The sequence below is a fragment of the Balaenoptera physalus genome, assembly GCF_965194825.1.
Source record: "Balaenoptera physalus genome assembly, chromosome: 15".
NCBI lineage: Eukaryota > Metazoa > Chordata > Mammalia > Artiodactyla > Balaenopteridae > Balaenoptera > Balaenoptera physalus.
In genome coordinates, this window is record NC_138894.1 from 14367029 (window position 1) to 14385891 (window position 18863).

General features: G+C 41.3%; 1 protein-coding gene across 2 annotated transcripts in view; it reads right to left on the reverse strand.

Moving 5' to 3' along the window:
- The window catches only part of CKAP2L (cytoskeleton associated protein 2 like), a 30270-nt gene extending 11601 nt beyond the window's left edge, over window positions 1-18669 (reverse strand). The window contains exons 1-5 of one of the 2 annotated variants that reach the window (XM_082426800.1): window positions 18559-18664; window positions 16579-16645; window positions 15042-15093; window positions 7055-8301; window positions 2918-3125 (exon numbers count right to left, since the gene is read on the reverse strand). In XM_082426800.1, the coding sequence (XP_082282926.1) occupies window positions 2918-3125; window positions 7055-8301; window positions 15042-15093; window positions 16579-16645; window positions 18559-18589 (1605 nt within the window). In that variant the 5' untranslated portion in view covers window positions 18590-18664. Of the gene's footprint in view, window positions 1-2917; window positions 3126-7054; window positions 8302-15041; window positions 15094-16578; window positions 16646-18558 lie in introns of those variants that run through there. The other variant, XM_082426801.1, reaches the window with a different exon arrangement.
- Between the last annotated feature and the right edge of the window lie 194 nt (window positions 18670-18863).

Genomic DNA, 18863 nt, shown 5'->3' on the forward strand with positions numbered 1-18863 from the left:
GAGAATACGTATCCTTTTCAAACACTTTTGGAACATTCACCAAGACTGATCAGACATTAAGACCAGAAAGAAAATTTCAGCGTTCACCAACCACAGTGCAGTATAATTAAAAATTGACAGCCAGAAAAAACAAAAAAAGAACCCCCAAAAACCCAACACCAACAAAACCAACTACATATCTGGGAGTTAAAAGATACTCTTCTAAGATAACTTTTGGATTAAAGAAGAACTCAAAATGGAAATCTCAAACTAGAAACAAAAACGAGAACATGTCAGTTATTAGGCTATGATCTCTTAGCTCTAAACCCCTTTTATCCTCTGCTTTGTTGTGCAGAATTCTGTAAATGTGCTGGAATTCTGTAAATCACTTTCTGTTTTGACAGCAGTTCTCTGATGGGCTCGGCCAGTATGGGGCACTAGAGGGAGGTTGCAGGGCTGGAGAAGGGAGGGGACTGCCTCTTCCCCATTTGCTTTCATCACCCCAGCAATGGTCCTTCACTCTGGCAGCAGCAGTTGGTTCTAGCCTCTACCTTTTTTCCCTGGCATTCACAGACTCTGCCTCACTGTGCTCCTTCAGAGGCAAAAGCACCAACCAGGTAGCTAGCATCGTTTTCTCAAGGTCTGAATCCCAGCCCTGCAGGGCCCCTCCTCCAGCTCCGGTGGCACCAGCATTGCTAGTAGTATGCCCTCCTTAGAGTTGGAGTCCCACTTCCACCAGGGTTTGTCTCTCCTCGCTGCTAGGTTCTGATATCCCCAAACTCTCTTTGTTCCCCTAGACCCAGTGGGCGCTAGCTGCTTCCTAAAGTTATTGCCACTGTTACCTGAGATTCATTTTTGCTGTCAGTCCTGTGTGTCGCACCCATATCCCCTTTGATGATTCCTTTATCATTTTTGTGCACGCAGGCTCACAAAGTACTTTCAAGTCCAACAGCCAGCATCTGTACCTCTTTGTATGTGTCCACAGAGTCAGAAATGCCTGGGCATTTTTGACCCCCCAGGGGCAGCCATTAATCAATGATCATGGAATTACTAATGTTGCAGTCCCCTTGCCCCCACAACTCTGAGAGGTGTGACTTGCACTGTCTCCAGAGCTCCCATGCGGGAGTGTGCCACAGTTATCCTCCATGAACTTTGCTTGATACCACAACCCTGCTTGCCCTCTTTCCCCTCCTGGTCCCACATCCCCAACTCCCCTCCCAGTTGTCCCTTGGAGCCTCTTCCTAATAAATTACTTTCACACAAATTCCCCTCTTAGGGTCTGCTTCAAGGAAACTCACATAAGACACTGTGAAAACAACCTTCATATTACATTCTTTCTATTGAGATACCTTGTGTTTCTGTTTTTCTGACTTGACTCTAACTGATACATAACATTACCTAGTCAAACATGAAGGATATGACCAAAGCTAAATTCAGAGGCAAATTGATAGCACTAAAAATATTTTTAATAAAATAAGACTGACATAAATGCTCTAAGCTTTCAACTAAAAAAGCTAGAAAAAGAAAAATAAACATAAAAATAGATGCAGACACTGATGCAAGAGAAAAAAATAAAACCCAAAAGATGGCCTTTTAAAAAGATGAATAGAGAAATCTTTAGCAAGTCTGATTTAAATAAAAGGCACAGAATTACTAAAATTGGCTCAAGAAATACAAAACCTAAATAGACCAATGACCATGGAAAAAACTGAAAAAACAGAAAATTATCCCCCAAAGTCCAGATGATTTTATAGGTAAGTTCTTACCAAACCTTCAAAGAACAAAATAATTCTAATGAATCTCAATTGCAAATAAAATATTTTCAGGGTACAGGAAAAAAGGAAAATACCCAACTCATTTGACAGAGCCAGCATAATACTGATACTAGGAAAACACAAGAAAAGACAACCAAAGAACACACATAAAAATCTGAAATAACTGCAACTCACAAAACCATATACTTCATTTCTCTACATACCTATACTGTTAAGTAAATGCATAAAAATTGTCTGGAAGGATAATGGGCAATAGTGGTCACCTCCAGGGAGAAGCCTGGGATGTGTACCTTGTGTGTGTGCATGTGCGCCTGCGCAAGTGCTGGGAGTAATTTACCTGTATTATTTGAAATGCTTTTAATAATAAAAATGTATTCAGGTATTTTTTTAATGCAATGAAAACAAGAGAAAGAACAAACAAAGAACTGAAGTTTAATTCCACAAAAGAGAAGTAGTTAATGTTTAACTGAATCTAATGAAAAAACTGCCCAGAGTAGACCTAATTTGAAGGTTTCCCTTTTTTGCTGATGTACAATACTACCAGTCAAACGACAGAACTGAGTTTGCTTCAGGCAAGGACCTTAGTATAGAAGCCTATCCAGTTACTTTTTATTAATATATTTTTCCTTCAAGGAATATCCTAAGGATCATACCCTTTGCTTACCATTTACTTTATCCTTATCTGCAAAATCCAAGATACAATTTAGATGCCATTCATAGCTACCTAGAGTCTTTAGGATAATCTAATTCTACATGAGGCCTTGCCTTTTGACTTTAGCTTCATATCTAAATGTCAAATGTTTACTCTTTGGACCTCAATACATGAAGAAGGCAGGGTTCCTTTTGGATCCCTCTGGAGCCAGACTACTTGGGTTAATTTCCCAACTTCTCTGTGCCTCAGCTTCATTTGTAAAGTGAATATAGTAATAGTCATTATGTAATTGTATGAAATAATATAAGTAAAGTGCTTAGAACAGTACCTGGCATACAAGAGTCATTATTTAAGTACATGTTTATTATTATTACTATCCTTCCTCTCCATTAAAAGGAGGAGCTAAATTTCTGCTTAGACAGAGGTTATCTCCCCTACACTATATTTAACAAAAATGTTAAAAAAACTCTAAGATTCAGCAAAGCTTTGGGAGCTTACTGTTCACACTCACCCGTTCAATGAGCTGCAGACATTCTGTCAGAGTGTTGTTAATTTTACTGGATAGTTCAAGTTGTGCTTTCTTTTCTTCCTCTTCTTTTTCCATACTCTTCCAGAATGAAGTATTCATTTCCTCTATTATTTTTCTTTTTGTTTTAAGTTCCATAGGAGGCCGTTTATAGATCCTCCCCTTAGATTTCTGCCATTCTTCCAATTGTTTCCTGTTATACAATTAAAGAGGGGGATGGTTTTAGGGGTTTTTTCTGGTACATGGTTAAGCTTCTAAAGTATGACATGCATAGATTATCACTGAACACCTTCAACTGGAAAGTCAGGAGAATGTTTTAAAAATAATTTACTAATTGGTATTGGAAGCAGTGGTTGCCCCCACCCTTCAGAAGGCAGACGCCAGACAGATTGGTCGGATTACAACAGGTGGTTAGCATCTCCATCTTCAAACTCCTTAATTTCCTGATTATTCTTCAATATTTTTCTCTGAAAATTTGTATTTTACCTGTATGCTACTCCTGACAATTGCTGTCCTAAGACATCCCTCCATCTCTGAGATCACTAACTCAGCACTCCATTTCTTTTTTTTTTTTAATTAATTTATTTATTTTTGACTGTTGGGTCTTCGTTTCTGTGTGAGGGCTTTCTTTAGTTGCGGCAAGCGGGGGCCACTCTTCATCGAGGTGCGCGGGCCTCTCACTATCACGGCCTCTCTTGTTGCAGAGCACAGGCTCCGGACGCGCAGGCTCAGTAGTTGTGGCTCACGTGCCCAGTTGCTCCGTGGCATGTGGGATCTTCCTGGACCAGGGCTTGAACCCGTGTCCCCTGCATTGGCAGGCAGATTCTCAACCACTGCGCCACCAGGGAAGCCCTCCATTTCTCTTATCATAAGCTTTGTATCTGCCACTCAACCAGACTCACCAAACCTGTATCCTGCCCTCAGTAGGGTCTTGGCCACTCAAAGCGACCCACTTTGCCCAGTTCCTTAGCTCTCTCCTGACCACACATGACCCCCTCTTCCCCTAATGAGATCAGTAATTTCAGGGCTCTTTTCTTAAGCAGCTGGTCTCTGATGGTGCCAAGTCCTAACCCTCGCTCTCCCCACACTGTTCACTCTCCACTCCTGCTCTGAGGCAGTCCATAGACTACTGCTGAAGGAGGCACCAAGACATGTAGGCCCAAGCGTCTGAATGTAGGCTCTTCAGTTTCTTTCAATTACAACTACATGTTTATGACTCACAAACGTACATTTCAGCCCAGATCACTCTCTAGGGTCCCAAACTTTGTAAACTCCAGTGCCTAACTGATATCTTTTATTTGATGTCTGGCAGGCATTTAAAATTTAATATTGTTCAAAACAAAGCTCTTGATTTTCATCTCCAAATCTTTTCCCAAACAGCCTTCCCTACATTGGTAAACAGTGCCCCAATCTACCCAGTTGCTAGGGCCTAAAACGAGGAGTTGTCTTGAGTAGTCCTTTCTTTTCCCCACGTCCAACACATCATCATATAGTCAGTATTGATTCTATCTCCACTACCACCATTCTTGTCCAGATCACTGTCACCTTCTGCTTGAAATGCTGCAGCAGCCTCCTAACTCATCTCCTTCCTTCCACCCTAACCCTTTTCAAATTCATCCTGTGCACGGCAGCTAGTGATCTTTACAATGTAAACCAGAATCACGGCCAGGAACTTTCCATGGCTCTTGGAATAAAATTCAAAATGTTCTCTGTGGCTGGAGGTGCAGTGCAGGTTGGTTCCTGCCTAGTTCTCCAACCTCATGTCACACCACTCTCCTCCTCACTCACTGCCTTCCAGGAGCTCAGGCATTTTTTCCGTTACTTGACCCAAGCTCATTCCTCCCTCAGGGTCTTGTATTGTCTGTCTTCAGTCCTCTGCTCAAATGACACCTCCTTGAAGAGGTAATTTTCTGTAATTATTCTGTCTTAATCAACAGGTTGATTTTCTGTCTTTTCCACTATAATGCAAGATCTATGAAGACAGAAACCTTGGCTGTCCCAGTGCCTAGCGTAGTGTTTAGAAGACGTAAGTGTTTAATTACAGTAAAATTCACCTTTTTTGGTATACAGTTCTGTGAGTTTTGACAAATGCATGAAAGCATGTGACTGTGACTACAATCAAGATATAACACCCTCAAAAATGCCCCTGTGTTCCTCGGTGGTCAACCCTGCCACCCATGCCAGCTCCCGGCAGTCACTGAGCAGTTTGCTGTCCTTGTAGCTTAGCTTTTTCCAGAAAATCAGTAACTATTAAAAAAAAAAAGTTATTTATTTTTGGCTGCGTTGGGTCTTCGTTGCTGCACACGGGCTTTCTGTAGTTGCGTCAAGCGGGGGCTACTCTTCGTTGCGGTGTGCATGCTTCTCATTGTGGTGGCTTCTCTTGTTGCGGAGCAGGGGCTCTAGGCGTGCAGGCTTCAGTAGTCGTGGCACGTGGGCTCAGTAGTTGTGGCTCACGGGCTCTAGAGTGCAGGCTCAGTAGTTGTGGCACACGGGCTTAGTTGCTCCGCGGCATGTGGGATCTTCCCAGACCAGGGCTTGAACCCGTGTCCCCAGATGCTTAACCACTGCGCCACCAGCGAAGCCCCTGAGAAAATCAGTAACTATTAACTCTCTTGTTTCTCCCTTGATTTCTGAGCACAGTCCATACAGTGCTTATATTAGCCCTAAGTGCTTCCCCTTTCCCTTCACCGGCTTCATGATAGAAGCTGAGTCATCTGGCATGTGTTTCCCCTATGTTCCCGGCATTCTTCTTACCTCCTTAGCCTTGCTTCTAATCATAAATGAAGAGGGAACTTGCCTTTTCTAAAGCTAACGTATTCCTAGGACCTGGCTTTATTATTCTAGTACTTTCCATATATACACCAGAAAAAACGTTCCATAATAGTAGACTATGGCTGTGTGCTCACCACTGTATCTCCCAGTGTAGGTGCTAAAGGAACACTCGAGGAATCGGAGAGTGATCTATCCTTCTCCACAGACTCCTCCTTTTTTTTGTCACCAAACTTGGCCCAACTGTAATCTGTCTTAGGATCCATTGTCTGTTATCTGGTCTACACTGCAAGCTCCAGGGTAGGGACCCTGACCTCCTCATTCACCAGCTCAAGGTCTTTGCATTCAGTTTTCTTTTTGCTCAGAAGACTCGTCCTTCTTCCTGTCACTGCCCTTTTCCCAGCCCAGATGTCACTGCTGAAAGTACCTTCCCTGACCCTTCTATCTAAAGTCATCCCAGCCTCCCTCTCTCAATCGCATCACCCTGAATTAAGTTGTTTATTTTCTGTCTCTTCAGGTGGGCAGAGAGCTTGTCAGTGGTGCTCAGGGCTGTATTCAGAGAATAAATCCTGCCCTCACTTCACTCTGCTATACCTTTTAGCTACCATCTAATTTTACATGTTCCTTTTGCCCTTGCCAGGAATCTCCTTATTTTCTACTCCAATCAGGTGTACAGAGGTGCTTCTCCTGGGAGGTTCACCACATCATGAGAATATGTCTGGTCCTGTGCAGAAAGTGTATGAAATCCTTTGGCTCAGTTTCACACATCACACATGTTAATGTTAACTCCCAGCAGCCTGAGATCCTGACTTCTAACATCTGAACTCTGTATGTGAACTGATTACTTCTCTCTGCCTTAGCGTACTTTCCAAAACTTGGCCTGCTCAGACTCATAGCAGTTTCCTGCTCCTTTTTCTCTGATAACTTTTCAGATTTCACACTAGTTGGCTTGACAAGGGACTACCATTTCCACACTTCCTAGCCGTGTAAGTTCACTACTCTGGCTCCTCCTACCCTGCCTCTTCTGTTGCTGTTCAGTCCCTGCAGGGCACTTCTTGCATGAATGGTCTACCTCTGCAACCTCTACTTCTTATTCAACTATTCTGTTTCAATTTCTTTTTTAAAAAATAAATTATTTCAAGCATATAGAAAATTATAGAGAACAATTTGAACACATGTATGTACCACCCAGCTCTATCAAGTCTTCATATTTGCTTTGTCTTTTTTTCAGAGTTATAGCTAAAAATTACTCAGGAGCCATTATTTATGACCCATCTCCTGACTTTCGCACTCCTGATGGTCAATTTGCCTAGTCATCTTAATTTGCAAAATTTTGGAATTAAAATAAAGTACCTTCGATCCTCTGCTGTGGTCTTCTTATTTGGATTAGTTTGGGTCCCATTTGGGAGTCCTCTTCCATTTATGGTTGTGCCACCAGCTTGAGTTCTGGGAGCTGTCTTGTTTAGAAAACAGTTCTGGGGAAGAGCCCTTTTCAACTTGGAGTCCAAAGTCTGTGCTTTTTGTTGACAGCTGTTGTTGCATTTACTCCCTTTGGCTCCATTTGCTCTTATGATAGGGGTGCTTGGAATGACTGAGTTAAAGCTGCCAACTGTCAAATTAGGCCTTTGGCTTATGGCTTTTGATTTTTGCAGTACATATGATGTCCGACGTCTACAATAAGCTTGCGTGGGTTTATGATCTTGCTTTGTGTTTGGATGTCTGTTGTTACATCCTCTTTGAAGCACTTTGGGGTATGTGCTGGGTTTGCTATGTTTTACTTTCTGTTCAGTAACAGTGCATGACTGTAACTTAGTTTCACTTGGTCTTTCATACTTACCCCTATTAACCTTTATATTCTTTATGTCCTTAACCACTGTTTTCTTTGATGCTTGAGTCCTGTTAAGTGTCTGGACAAAGTGAGAGGAAACTGTTTTTGGGGGTTTTCCCCCTGGTCTTGCAAGATCTGCTCCTCTAGAGAGTTGCTGAGACTTCTCTGGTGGAATCCTGATTTGTGTTTCTTCAACAAATTGTTTATTAACTCTCTCTTTCAGAACAGCACTATTCACTGACCTTTTGCCCAAGACTTCTTTAGTAGGAGCCATACTGCTCTTGGTTTGATTAGTTTTTGGCTTACTTACAGTGCTTAATTCAGGATTTGGCTTCCTCTCAGAGTCTGGTAAGATTTGGGGCAAGTTCTCTTTATTCATCTCTTTTAGACAGCTACCCAAGGATTCATTTTCAACATGAGTATTGTCCACAGAGTCTGTACATTTAGCAGTTCCTTGTTGTGTTACCTGCTGCTTTGTAGTTTTCAATTCCTGTATATTAAGTGACCCCATGGTTTTTCTTGACAGTTTTCCAGTAGTGGATGATCCAAATTCATGCTGTTGTTGACTACTTCCGGAAGGCTTACAGTTTGGGTTAGAAGAAGCACATTCTGAAGTGAGCCTTTTTTTGCCCAGAAGTTTTGGTGGCTCCAACTTTGGCCTCTGGGACCCTGTGATACTGGCAGGTCTGGACTGAAGTTTAATGCTGATGGGTCTTGTAGCTTTGACAGGCAAAGCAACATGGTTGGTAACATCCTTTTTAGGTCTAATAGTCTAAAAAGACAGAGAAAGATATAAAAAAAAGTAAACTCATAACAACAGTCCATTGTTTTTAAAATAAAAAAAACTAGCTATTTTGTTTATAATTGCATTTAAGAAAATTGAATCCTGAGGAAAAAAAGACTCACTAATAGATGATTTTTATAACTGGAGTTCCTATTAGAAATATATTAGAATCTTTTAGCTTGATTGAATTCAGCAGAGATGCAGTGAACACATAAAAATTGCTGTTTAGGGCTTCCCTGGTGGCGCAGTGGTTGGGAGTCCACCTGCCAATGCAGGGGACACTGGTTCGAGCCCTGGTCTGGGAGGATCCCATATGCCGCGGGGCGGCTAGGCCTGTGCGCCACAACTACTGAGCCTGCACTCTAGAGCCTGCGAACCACAACTACTGAGCCCACGAGCCACAACTGCTGAGCCTGCGTGCTGCAGCTACTGAGCCCACGTGCCGCAGCTACTGAAGCTCGCACACCTAGAGCCTGTGCTCTGCAACTAGAGAAAGCCCGCGTGCAGCAATGAAGACCCAACACAGCCAAAAAGAAAATAAGTAAAATAAATAAATCAAAAAAAAAATTGCTGTTTAAAAAAATAAATTTGGCTCCATCAAACAAGTACTTGCTGAATGCCCATTATATGCAAAGGAAGTGTCCTTCTAGGGACTCTGGAAAGATACATACATAATAAACTTATGTTAGGGTGCCTCCCAAGTTCCTCCTAGTACTTTGTATTGCTACACTAATTTTCTTAAAACAACACTGCCTTTGTAAAGGTCAGAGTGTCACTCAAGAAACTTTGTCTCATCCTGGAGATCAGTGGTATGGATATGTGGTAGGTGCTGGGAGGCCTGAGATACTTTGGAACAGTTCTGAATAAGTACCTAACATCTCAGCAGAAAGTCAGTCATATTTGTGAAGTCAGGAAAGGGTTTTAAGGTTAGATTGTACATTATTAACAAGTAAATATTTCAGTCATGTGATTTAATTTTGGATAAGAAAGGTAGGACTAGGTTGCAGAGAACTTTTAAAACTAGGGAGGGGTGTTTAGAATTAATATGGTAAATAATAGGGACAGGCCACTGTGGATTCTGGAGCATCCGCATTGAACGCAGTTACTCAGAAAGGAGAATTTGGCAGAGATCTGTAGACTATCCAGGGAAAAATATGGCAGTGCTAGAGTTACCGTTCTCTATTTTTGGTTTGATAATATGATGAATAATTACTATGTAAGCTTTGTGAACGTGTAAAGGACGTCTGTAACTAGAACCACTTGGCCTTAAGGGCGAAGAGATGGCCGCCCTAGGATGGCCTGGGCGTGTGCGCTGTTGCTCATGGGTGCTATAGGGGGCACTGGGAGTAGGAGGCAGAGAGACAGATGATGTGCTCACACGGCGACAGCTGGGTTACTCCTTGAGCCCCAACATTTACATCAACCTCGGCTCTCCCATTATTGCTCATTACTGCTTACTGAAGAGGCAGGGATGTTGGTATAAGCTTTCCAATTATGTGCTATTCCTTACTTGTTCTTTTTTGTATATTAAAAAAAAAAATCGAGATATAATTTGCACCCCATTCACCATTTTAAAGCGTACAATTCAGTGGGTTTTAGTATATTCACAAGACTGTACAACCATCGCCCCTAATTCCAGAACATTTTCATCACTGCAGAAAAGAAATCCCACATTTGTTAGAAGTCACTCCCCATTTCCTCCTCCCCATAGATCTGGGCAACCAGTAATCTATTTTCTGTCTCTATAAATTTGCCTATTTTGGACATTTCATATAAATGGAATCATGTAATATGTGGCCTTTCGAATCTGGCTTCTTCCACTTAGCATAATGTTTTTGAGATTCACCCATGTTGTGGCATGTATCAGCACTTCATTACTCTATTTTTTAAATAATAAACTTTATTTTTAGAGCAGTTTTAGTTCAAAGCAAAATTGAGTGGAAGTACAGAGAGTTCCCATATATTCCTTGTCCCCACACAGGCACTTCACTACTTTTTATGGCTGAATAAATATTCCATTTTATGGCTATATCACATTTTGGTTATCTATTCAATTGATGGACATCTGGGTCATTTCCACCTTCTGGCTATTATGAATAATGCTGCTATGAATATTTGCTATAAGTTTTGTGTGTTTGTGTGTGTATCTGTTTTCAACTCTCTTGGGTATATATCTAGGAGTGGAATTCCCGGGTCATATGGTAGCTCTATGATTAACTTCTGAGGAACTGTCAAACTATTTTCCAAAGTGACTGCACCATTTTACATTCCCACCAGTAATGCATAAGGGTTCTAATTTCTCCATATCCTCCCCAACACATATTATCTGACTTTTTGATTATAACCATCCTAGTGGGTGTGAAGTGGTATCTCACTGTGATTTTTATTTGCATTTCCCTGATGTTGAGCATCTTTTCATGTCCTTATTTCCCATTTGTATACTTTCTTTGGAGAAATTTCTATTCAGATCCTTTGTCCATTTAGAAATTGGGCTGTCTTTTTATTGTTGAGTTGTAAGAGTTCTTTATTTATCTTGGGTACTAGATCTTTATCATATACAAGATTTGCAAATATTTTCTCTCTTGTACAGTTTCTATATCTTTATTTTAGATCAGCCTGGCCTTGCTAACTTACTGTAAGTGGTAGAACTGGTCATGCAGTTAGTTTCAAGCACTTCATTGAGAGAAAAACTAGGCTTAGAAGAGTCATTAGGCTAGCAGAATAGCCTGCAATCAACAGGCAAATACACACCATTCGAGCTGGAAGGGATTTTGGAGATCATTAAATTGAGCCCCTTCATCTGAGAGGGAACGTGAGCTGCCCAAGGTCAGGCAGAGTGTTAAGAGGCAGGGTTGGGGATAGAACTTCAGTCTCTGACTCCTGGCCTCAGACAACTCACGTCAGATAGATCTGATAAAAAAAAAAAAACAAAAAAACAAAGACAGAATGTACAAGAAGGAACAAGTGACACAAACTGAATTTGGTCACTTCATTTTGTACATACGAAGCCAGAGAAGGGAGAAAATTCACAAAGGATATGACCAGGGTTTAAATCAGGAGAGATTTACTGCATCTATACTAGGCACTGTGCTAGACTGCAAGGGGATACAAAGATGAGAGAAGATGACACATGCCCCTGAGAAGTGCTAACAGAAAATTATGATACGAAGACATGAGGGCTGAATAGGGCTGAATAGGGCTGGGAGGGATTGTAGAGCTCATCTGATTGGTGGTTTTCAAGCATTTTTGTTCATATACTCCCAAAATAATTTTGACAAACTCTGTACCTTCCTATACTTTTGAAAGTTAATAGCTAACATTTTTTCATTGTTAGTTTAAATAGCTGCAAATATGTAATTTCAGGCACACTGTCAATATTGACATTTCAAGATGAAATGAAATTTGATACCCACTATAATCCATTTAGAAACTATACAAACACACTCTTCTTTAACAACTGAAAATATAATACCATTCTTTTTTCTCCTGGTCTGTTTTCATTCCAGTTCACCACAAAATTTTTATACCAGATATTTGTGCTTGGAAGTTTATAATCCATTACCCTATCATACTTCTCAACAAATACATGTCTATAAATTTACCTTAATCTGTATTTACCATAACTATAAATAATTCAGCAAAAGAAGATAAATGTTACCAATTTTGATCAATAATTATTAAACATAAAGAGTAAAATACTTTTTCATAAAGAAATGGAAATGTCTCTTAATGAGTTGGCTGGAGCTTCCCCCCACAATTAGTTCATGTATTTACTGGAAGACATTATATTATTTATTGCTAGAATGAGACAGAGGTCTTCATCAGTTTTATTCCTTTGGCTTTTTAAATAAAAACACAGAAAATTTGTTCACATTATCAGGTAGATGGGAATAGAAGATGTTTTGTTACAGCAATTACAGTCAATTCTTTGAACTCATCCAGAGGCATATGCTAAAAATCATACAGTGATCTCTCAGCAAAAAATTATTTTTAATGTTCTTCCACATGACAATGTTGAATGCAAAGAACTAGAAGCTGCTTGAACTGCAAAAGGCTTTCTGAACATCACCACCATTATTTCAAATTGTCCCTTGATTTTGTACTTTGGAGGTACATATTTCCATCCCAGGGCGAAACAAGCAGAGAAAGAACTGAAAAGTGGAAGAAGGATGACAGTGTCAAGGAAGGTGGGAAAGGAGAAACTGAAGTACATTCGACGACAAATCAATTTTGGGCAAAAGCACATACGGAAGTTGAGGATGTGGAAATTGTTTCTGTTAAAATGTGTACCTGTTGTAGATGCTTTATGCACCTCCAGAGGAACATATATCCCAATATGCAGACACTTCTAAATGTACTTCAACCTGCATTAACTCAATCCTTTCAAACAACTCTATGAGAAACCTCCTATTATTCCCATCTCACAGATGAAGTTATGTAACTTGCCCAAGGTCCCTGAGCTAGAAAACAAAGGAGTCAGGATTTGGACCAAGGCAGTTTCTTAACTATTATACATTACTGTTTCTCAATAAATCTAAGAGAATGGCTCCAAGGAATCTTTTCAAATATGTTAAAACTCCTGATAGGAACAGAAAATGAAAAACTTCTTTTGTGTGTTCCTTTGTGTGCCAGAATGAAACCTGAAACAGTTATGGTGAGGGCTGTTAATTTCAAATAGTGAGGCATGGTAACAGTACACTAAGAGTATGCCAGAAAAGCTTTGTTCAGGTCCTGAGTCTGACCCTTATTGGCTGTATAAATGTGGCCAGTCTCCTTGAGCCTCAGTCCTCTCATTTGTAAAATGGGAATAATAATAATAATAATAATAATAATAATAATAATAATAATAATAATAATAATAATAATGATATCTATAAACTAGGGAAGGTGCTATAAAGTCCTGGTTTTTTCAAGATAGTTTTGATTTATGCCTGTTGGCCCAACATATTAATAGCACTTCCTTTTACTCTCAAAGGTCTCTGGACATTAAATCATATGACCTCCCTGCTTATAGCATTGTTTTGAATATTAATTGAGATATTGTATGTAAAGTGTCTCATCCAGTATCTGGATAATAATAAGTACTCAAATGTTAACTCTTATGGTTATATATAAAAAATGTTTTATAAATTGTGAAGCGTTATACAATTGTAATGATGAGTTATTTGCCTAGTACGTTGAATTTCTCCCAAGTTCCATAATTGCCTTCCCCACTTCATTTTTATCTTCACTACTGTGATACCTACCGTAAAGGGTAGGTATCACCTCATTTAAGAGATGATTTACTGAAATCAGTATTGTCAGCTTCGAGCAAACTTTCTGGGAGCTCTTAATGAGGGCCCCTTCCAACAGAGTTTTTAAGCCTTGCATGCTATACCAGTTCAATCTTCCTAAAGCAGAAGTCTAACCCAGGGGCTTCCCTGGTGGCGCAGTGGTGAAGAATTCACCTGCCAATGCAGGGGACACAGGTTCGCTCCCTGGTCCAGGAAGATGCCACATACCGCAGAGCAACTAAGTCCGTGTGCCACAACTACTGAGCCTGTGCTCTAGAGCCTGTGAGCCACAACTACTGAGCCCACATGCCACAACTACTCAAGCCTGCGCGCCTAGAGCCTGTGCTCCGCAATAAGAGAAGCCACCTCAACGAGAAGCCCGCGCACTACAACGAAGAGTAACCCCCATTCTCCGCAACTAGAGAAAGCCAGTGCAGCAATGAAGGCCCAATGCAGCCAAAAATAAATAAATAAAAGATAAATAAATCTATATATATAAAAAAAGTCTAGCCCAGTAATTCTCAACTATTCACATCATCACGCACCACTTTTGCTTGCTATGCATTTTCTATCCTCCACAGTGTCTAACTATGTCACGTGTACACATAACATATATAGTCTATAGATGATATATACATGCCTATGCATATAGGTATATATGTATATGTGTGTGTGTCTGTGTGCATTTAATGACCGAATCATTAAAACTTATGAAAATTGGCACCAATGTCACACTTTGGGCAACATTATTTCAATTACACTTTTGAACTTAGATAAAACTATGGCTTTAAAAATTAAAGTTGGGATTTTTATTATTTTATTGCACATGAAGAATCTGTGCCATTTTCAGGAGGATAATTTCTCCCATTTAAACCTTAAGTATGTTAGGATCTTTTTATCATTCCATCCACAGTCTAGCTGAGCCGAACTGATTGGGAAGCATAGGCTTGTTAAGTAGCTTGGAGATCCAACACAGATGTTCTCTTTTAATGACTACTGAGCTATTTAACTTCATGGCAGCATACCAAAGTAGTTAAGACCATGGGCTATCAGCCTATCAACCTATTAAGAGATTAATAACTATGTGACCTTGGGAACTTAACCCTTCTGTGACTCAGTTCCCTCATCTGTAAAATGGGCTACTAATAGTCCTACCTCATAAGGCTGTAAGGACTCAAGGACTTAATGCAAGTCAGAAACGTGCCAGACACATAGTAAGTATTCAATAAACGTTAAGAGGACCAAAGTGCACTTAAAGATTTTTTTTGGTTAATAAACTGAACTATAGTATGTTGTATTTTTCAAAAAATGATACTATTGCTTACTAAACCAAACTGTTCTTATATTTATGTAAATACCTTTGCAAAACATGTTCTTTAGGTTGTTAACATGTTTATTATTTTTATTGCTAATCATCCAAAACGGATATTTTTTAAAAGACTAATTTCTACTTACCGATTTAGAAGGTGGAGGCTTCGGGCAATTATTCTTGGCTTTTAGATAAGGCCTATAAAAGATGAAGTAAGATTAATTCTTGGTACAGAAGAATCAGCAAGGCTTGGGAAGTACAGTGATTAACAGTACAGTGATTAAAAATTTTTACGGTTAGAATTTTAAATCATTAGAATTTCCATATATGGTAAAAAAAAATTCAAAAATTATGATTGATAGAAAGTCTCCTTATCATCCCTTCCTTAGTCCTATTATTCTACTCCTCAGTGACCACAACCACTGTTGCCCATTTTTTTCTGTGATCCTTTCATAGATGTCCTATGCATAAACATAACATTCTAACAGTATTAATAAAATACGTGTTTTCTTCATATCTGCATAGTCTTACTCATTGGAACATCATTCCGGGAACACTGCAATGTGCCGGGCACTAGAGATTCAATGCCAAATAAGATAATTAAATGCTTCTTTAAAAAGCTTGCTTGTTTTCTATGTCTGTGAATCTGTTTCTGTTTTGTAAATTCATTTATATTAAATCAATTATAATTAAGAAAAAAACTTGCTTGTTTTTTAAGTATCTTCAAATAGTGAATTTTCAGGTGGGGAAAGTGATATAAATAAAAAATACTGAGGCACATATGAAACTTAGCTAGTGAGAGAGAAAATGCAAAAAAAGAGAAAAGCAGAGAATTTAGACTCAATCTTCACAGATCATAAACTGCCAGACTAACAGAGGCTTTGACCATGACTTGATGCTTGTTTCTCCCATCTTGGATGTAAGTCCTGGGAAGGCAGGGACCGCATACCTTCAGAAGCAAGAGTGACTGATACATTATAGGTATTAAATAAATATATGTTGACTACATGAATTAGGTTTATTTAATCAAGGAAATAGAGTCGAGTAAAAACACAAAGTAACAAGAAACTAAAACAAAGGGTGAAAGCTAACTTTGTAAAAATTGATTTTCACATAAAAATTTAGCAACATGTTGGGTAGAAAAACATATCAATGCTAAGGCAAGTGAGATAACACCATTTAGATGACAAGATGTTGACAAAAGATCAAAGTGAAGCAGTCATATTCTGTTCACCTCAAGAGTAAGTGCTAAGAGGAAGACCAAAGAGCCCTGTCAGGCTGGAGGATGTGGGTGTGCAGCTTATGGAGGATGGATTGAACCGGCTCTCCTGCTTTAGAGAGAAGCACCAGAACCAGGATCATTCAACTCCTTGGCCAAACACTGCCTTCACCGAGAATCACTCTCCCAGGAAACACAGCAGAGAAAGGAAAAGCTTGCAGCATTGCTGGTGATATTGTAGACCCTCCTCTCCCGCCTTTGGCGACTGTCACAGTAGTAATGCTTAAATCTTTGCCAACATTTTTGTCATGCCTGGACTGGAAATGCCCTTTTTGAAAAATCATAGGATCCCAAGGCAAGTCTGAGCAGACTGCAAACAAAAGGGCTATGTTTTGAAAAGGCTTTAAGTTGCTATTAGCAACCAGGGCAATGGAACTTTGCATAACCGTGGGAGACAAACTCACTTGGTGTTTTGGCACTTCAGTTTTCCCTTGGCTGCTAGGTACTCCTGGAGCTTTCTCTGCCGCTCTTCTGCAAAACAGGCGAGCAAACAAACGCGTGAGATTCTAACCAGTTCACTTATATTCTAAAAGATGACACCTTTCTATAATGATTTTGGCTTTGGACCATAAAGCTATAAAGTCCTTAGCCCTACAAATGTGCCTCTAAGTTAACATCAACGTCGACAATATCATTTATATGCCACGTACAAAGCTCTTCACACTTGTGTTACTTCCTTTAATCTGCACAACAATCCTAGGAGGTATTTTACAGTCCGAAATTTAAAGAGGATAAATGATATGCCCAAAGTTACCCAGATAACATGTGGCTAAGCCAGGATTTGAAACCAGGTTTATCCAAACCCAAAGCCCTTGCTCACAGCCACTGTTCTCAGCTCCAACACATCAAGCTTTGCATGAAGAAATTCTGTTACTGGCCCACCTAAGCTGGCAAGCCCGGGCCTTGTTTTATTAATCCCTTCTAACAGGAATGATGATTTTTGCCCCCAAACCTTTACACGGTTTCCTTTGGTACTAAGGACAAAATAGGCCAGGTTAGGGGGTTCATGGCAAACATCTATCCATATGGTGACTTTCTAAGCAAGGCATCTGTGAGGGAATGAAAAGTCAGTATTTCCATCGTCAAGAAGTTTCAATCTAGTAGTGGAGATAAAATAAACACAGTAATAATTACAATATAAGGCAAAATCTAGGTGCCATAAAATAGGGTCAAAGAAAGAACTACGGGAGTCCAGAGGCAGAGACTGAGTGAGCGGAGTGGGTGGTTGGAAAAGGCGAAAATTCAGTAATGGTTTAAAAAAAAAAAAAAAAAGCTGTAGGGGTGCAAAACAACCCAACCTCATTTAAACTGAGTTGCCCTGTGTTTTTTGGGGTTTCTTTGTTTTTCGTTTTTGGAGTATAATTGCCTTACAATGTTGTGTTAGCTGCTGCCGCAGAGCCAAGTGAATCAGCCATTCGCATACACACACCCCCTCCCTCTTGGACCGGCCCCCCCATCCCACCCAACTAGGCCATCGCAGAGCAGGAGCTATCTATTTTCCACGTGGTAGTGTATTTATGCCCTGTGTTTTGATATCTGGCTCTGATGCATCCCTAGGAGACAGCTGTGTCAAGAGGACTGTTGGAGGCTGACAGATGGGGCTGGAATCCCAGCTCTGTGACTTCTAGCAAGTTACCAAACTTTGTTGCTGCTGAGCCTATAAAATGGGGCAGAAATGCCCGTCTTGAAGGGCTGCTGTGTCAAGTGCCTAGAACAGTGCCCGGGCCCTGGGAGACAGTCAACATGCATTATTACCGAAACCAAAACACTGTGCGCATTTTGGAGCAGGTGGCAGGCACCTGAGCAGGAGTATGCTGAAAGTCAGCAAAGGGCTCCAGGCACATCTAAGAGGTCAGGGAGCCCGGGACCCTCAGCCTCCGCGCACATTTAACCCATCAGCTTCCACCAGGGCGCGCGGGCTTGCGAGGAGATGAGCTCCGCGTCGGGGTGAGACCCTCCTTGACAGCTGTCACAGCTCGGGCGGCCGCCGCTGCCCCGAGGGCCACACCCGGGCTCCGCCTGGAGCCAAATATGGGCCGCAGGAGCGCTTGGCTTCCTACTGACTGTGCAACCCCGGGCAAGGGGACTCAGGTTCTTTACCCAAACGAGGTGACAATGACAGCTTTTTGCAGAGCTGCTGCGGGAGTCACTGGGAAGATGCCTGGGCGGCACATGGCCCCGCGCACACCCTCCCCGATCCCCGTCCCCGACTTCTCACCGGAGCCTAGGGCCTGGGCTCGGGTCAGCGCCCCCAGGACCGGAAAGGCCAACGGGGAGGCAGAGGCAGGCAGGCGAGCGGACCAGCCACTTCCGCCTAAAGGACTCACTCGGGGGTCTCCCTTCGTCCCCGCCCGTAAGACACAGCGGCTCGAAGTCATACTCACCCGCGGCGGCGGAGGGCCCCGGCAGCACCATGACTCCCCAGCTACAGTTCTTCTTCAAAGGCCGCGCCCGGAGTCAAGGCCGGTGCGTCACGCATGCGCCCACTCTCATTGGCTCCCGTGGGTTTGAAACCCGCCAGTCGGAAGCAGGGGAGGGCGGGACAAAAGTAAATAGACGCGTTGTGGTTGGCTCTGCCCGTCAAATCACCCAGGGGGCCCTTTGATTGGAAAACGTACAGTGAGCGGGCAGTTGGCATTGAGGGCGGGTGATTGAGTGGGAGGCTAAGCCCCACTTTTAAGGATGCGGT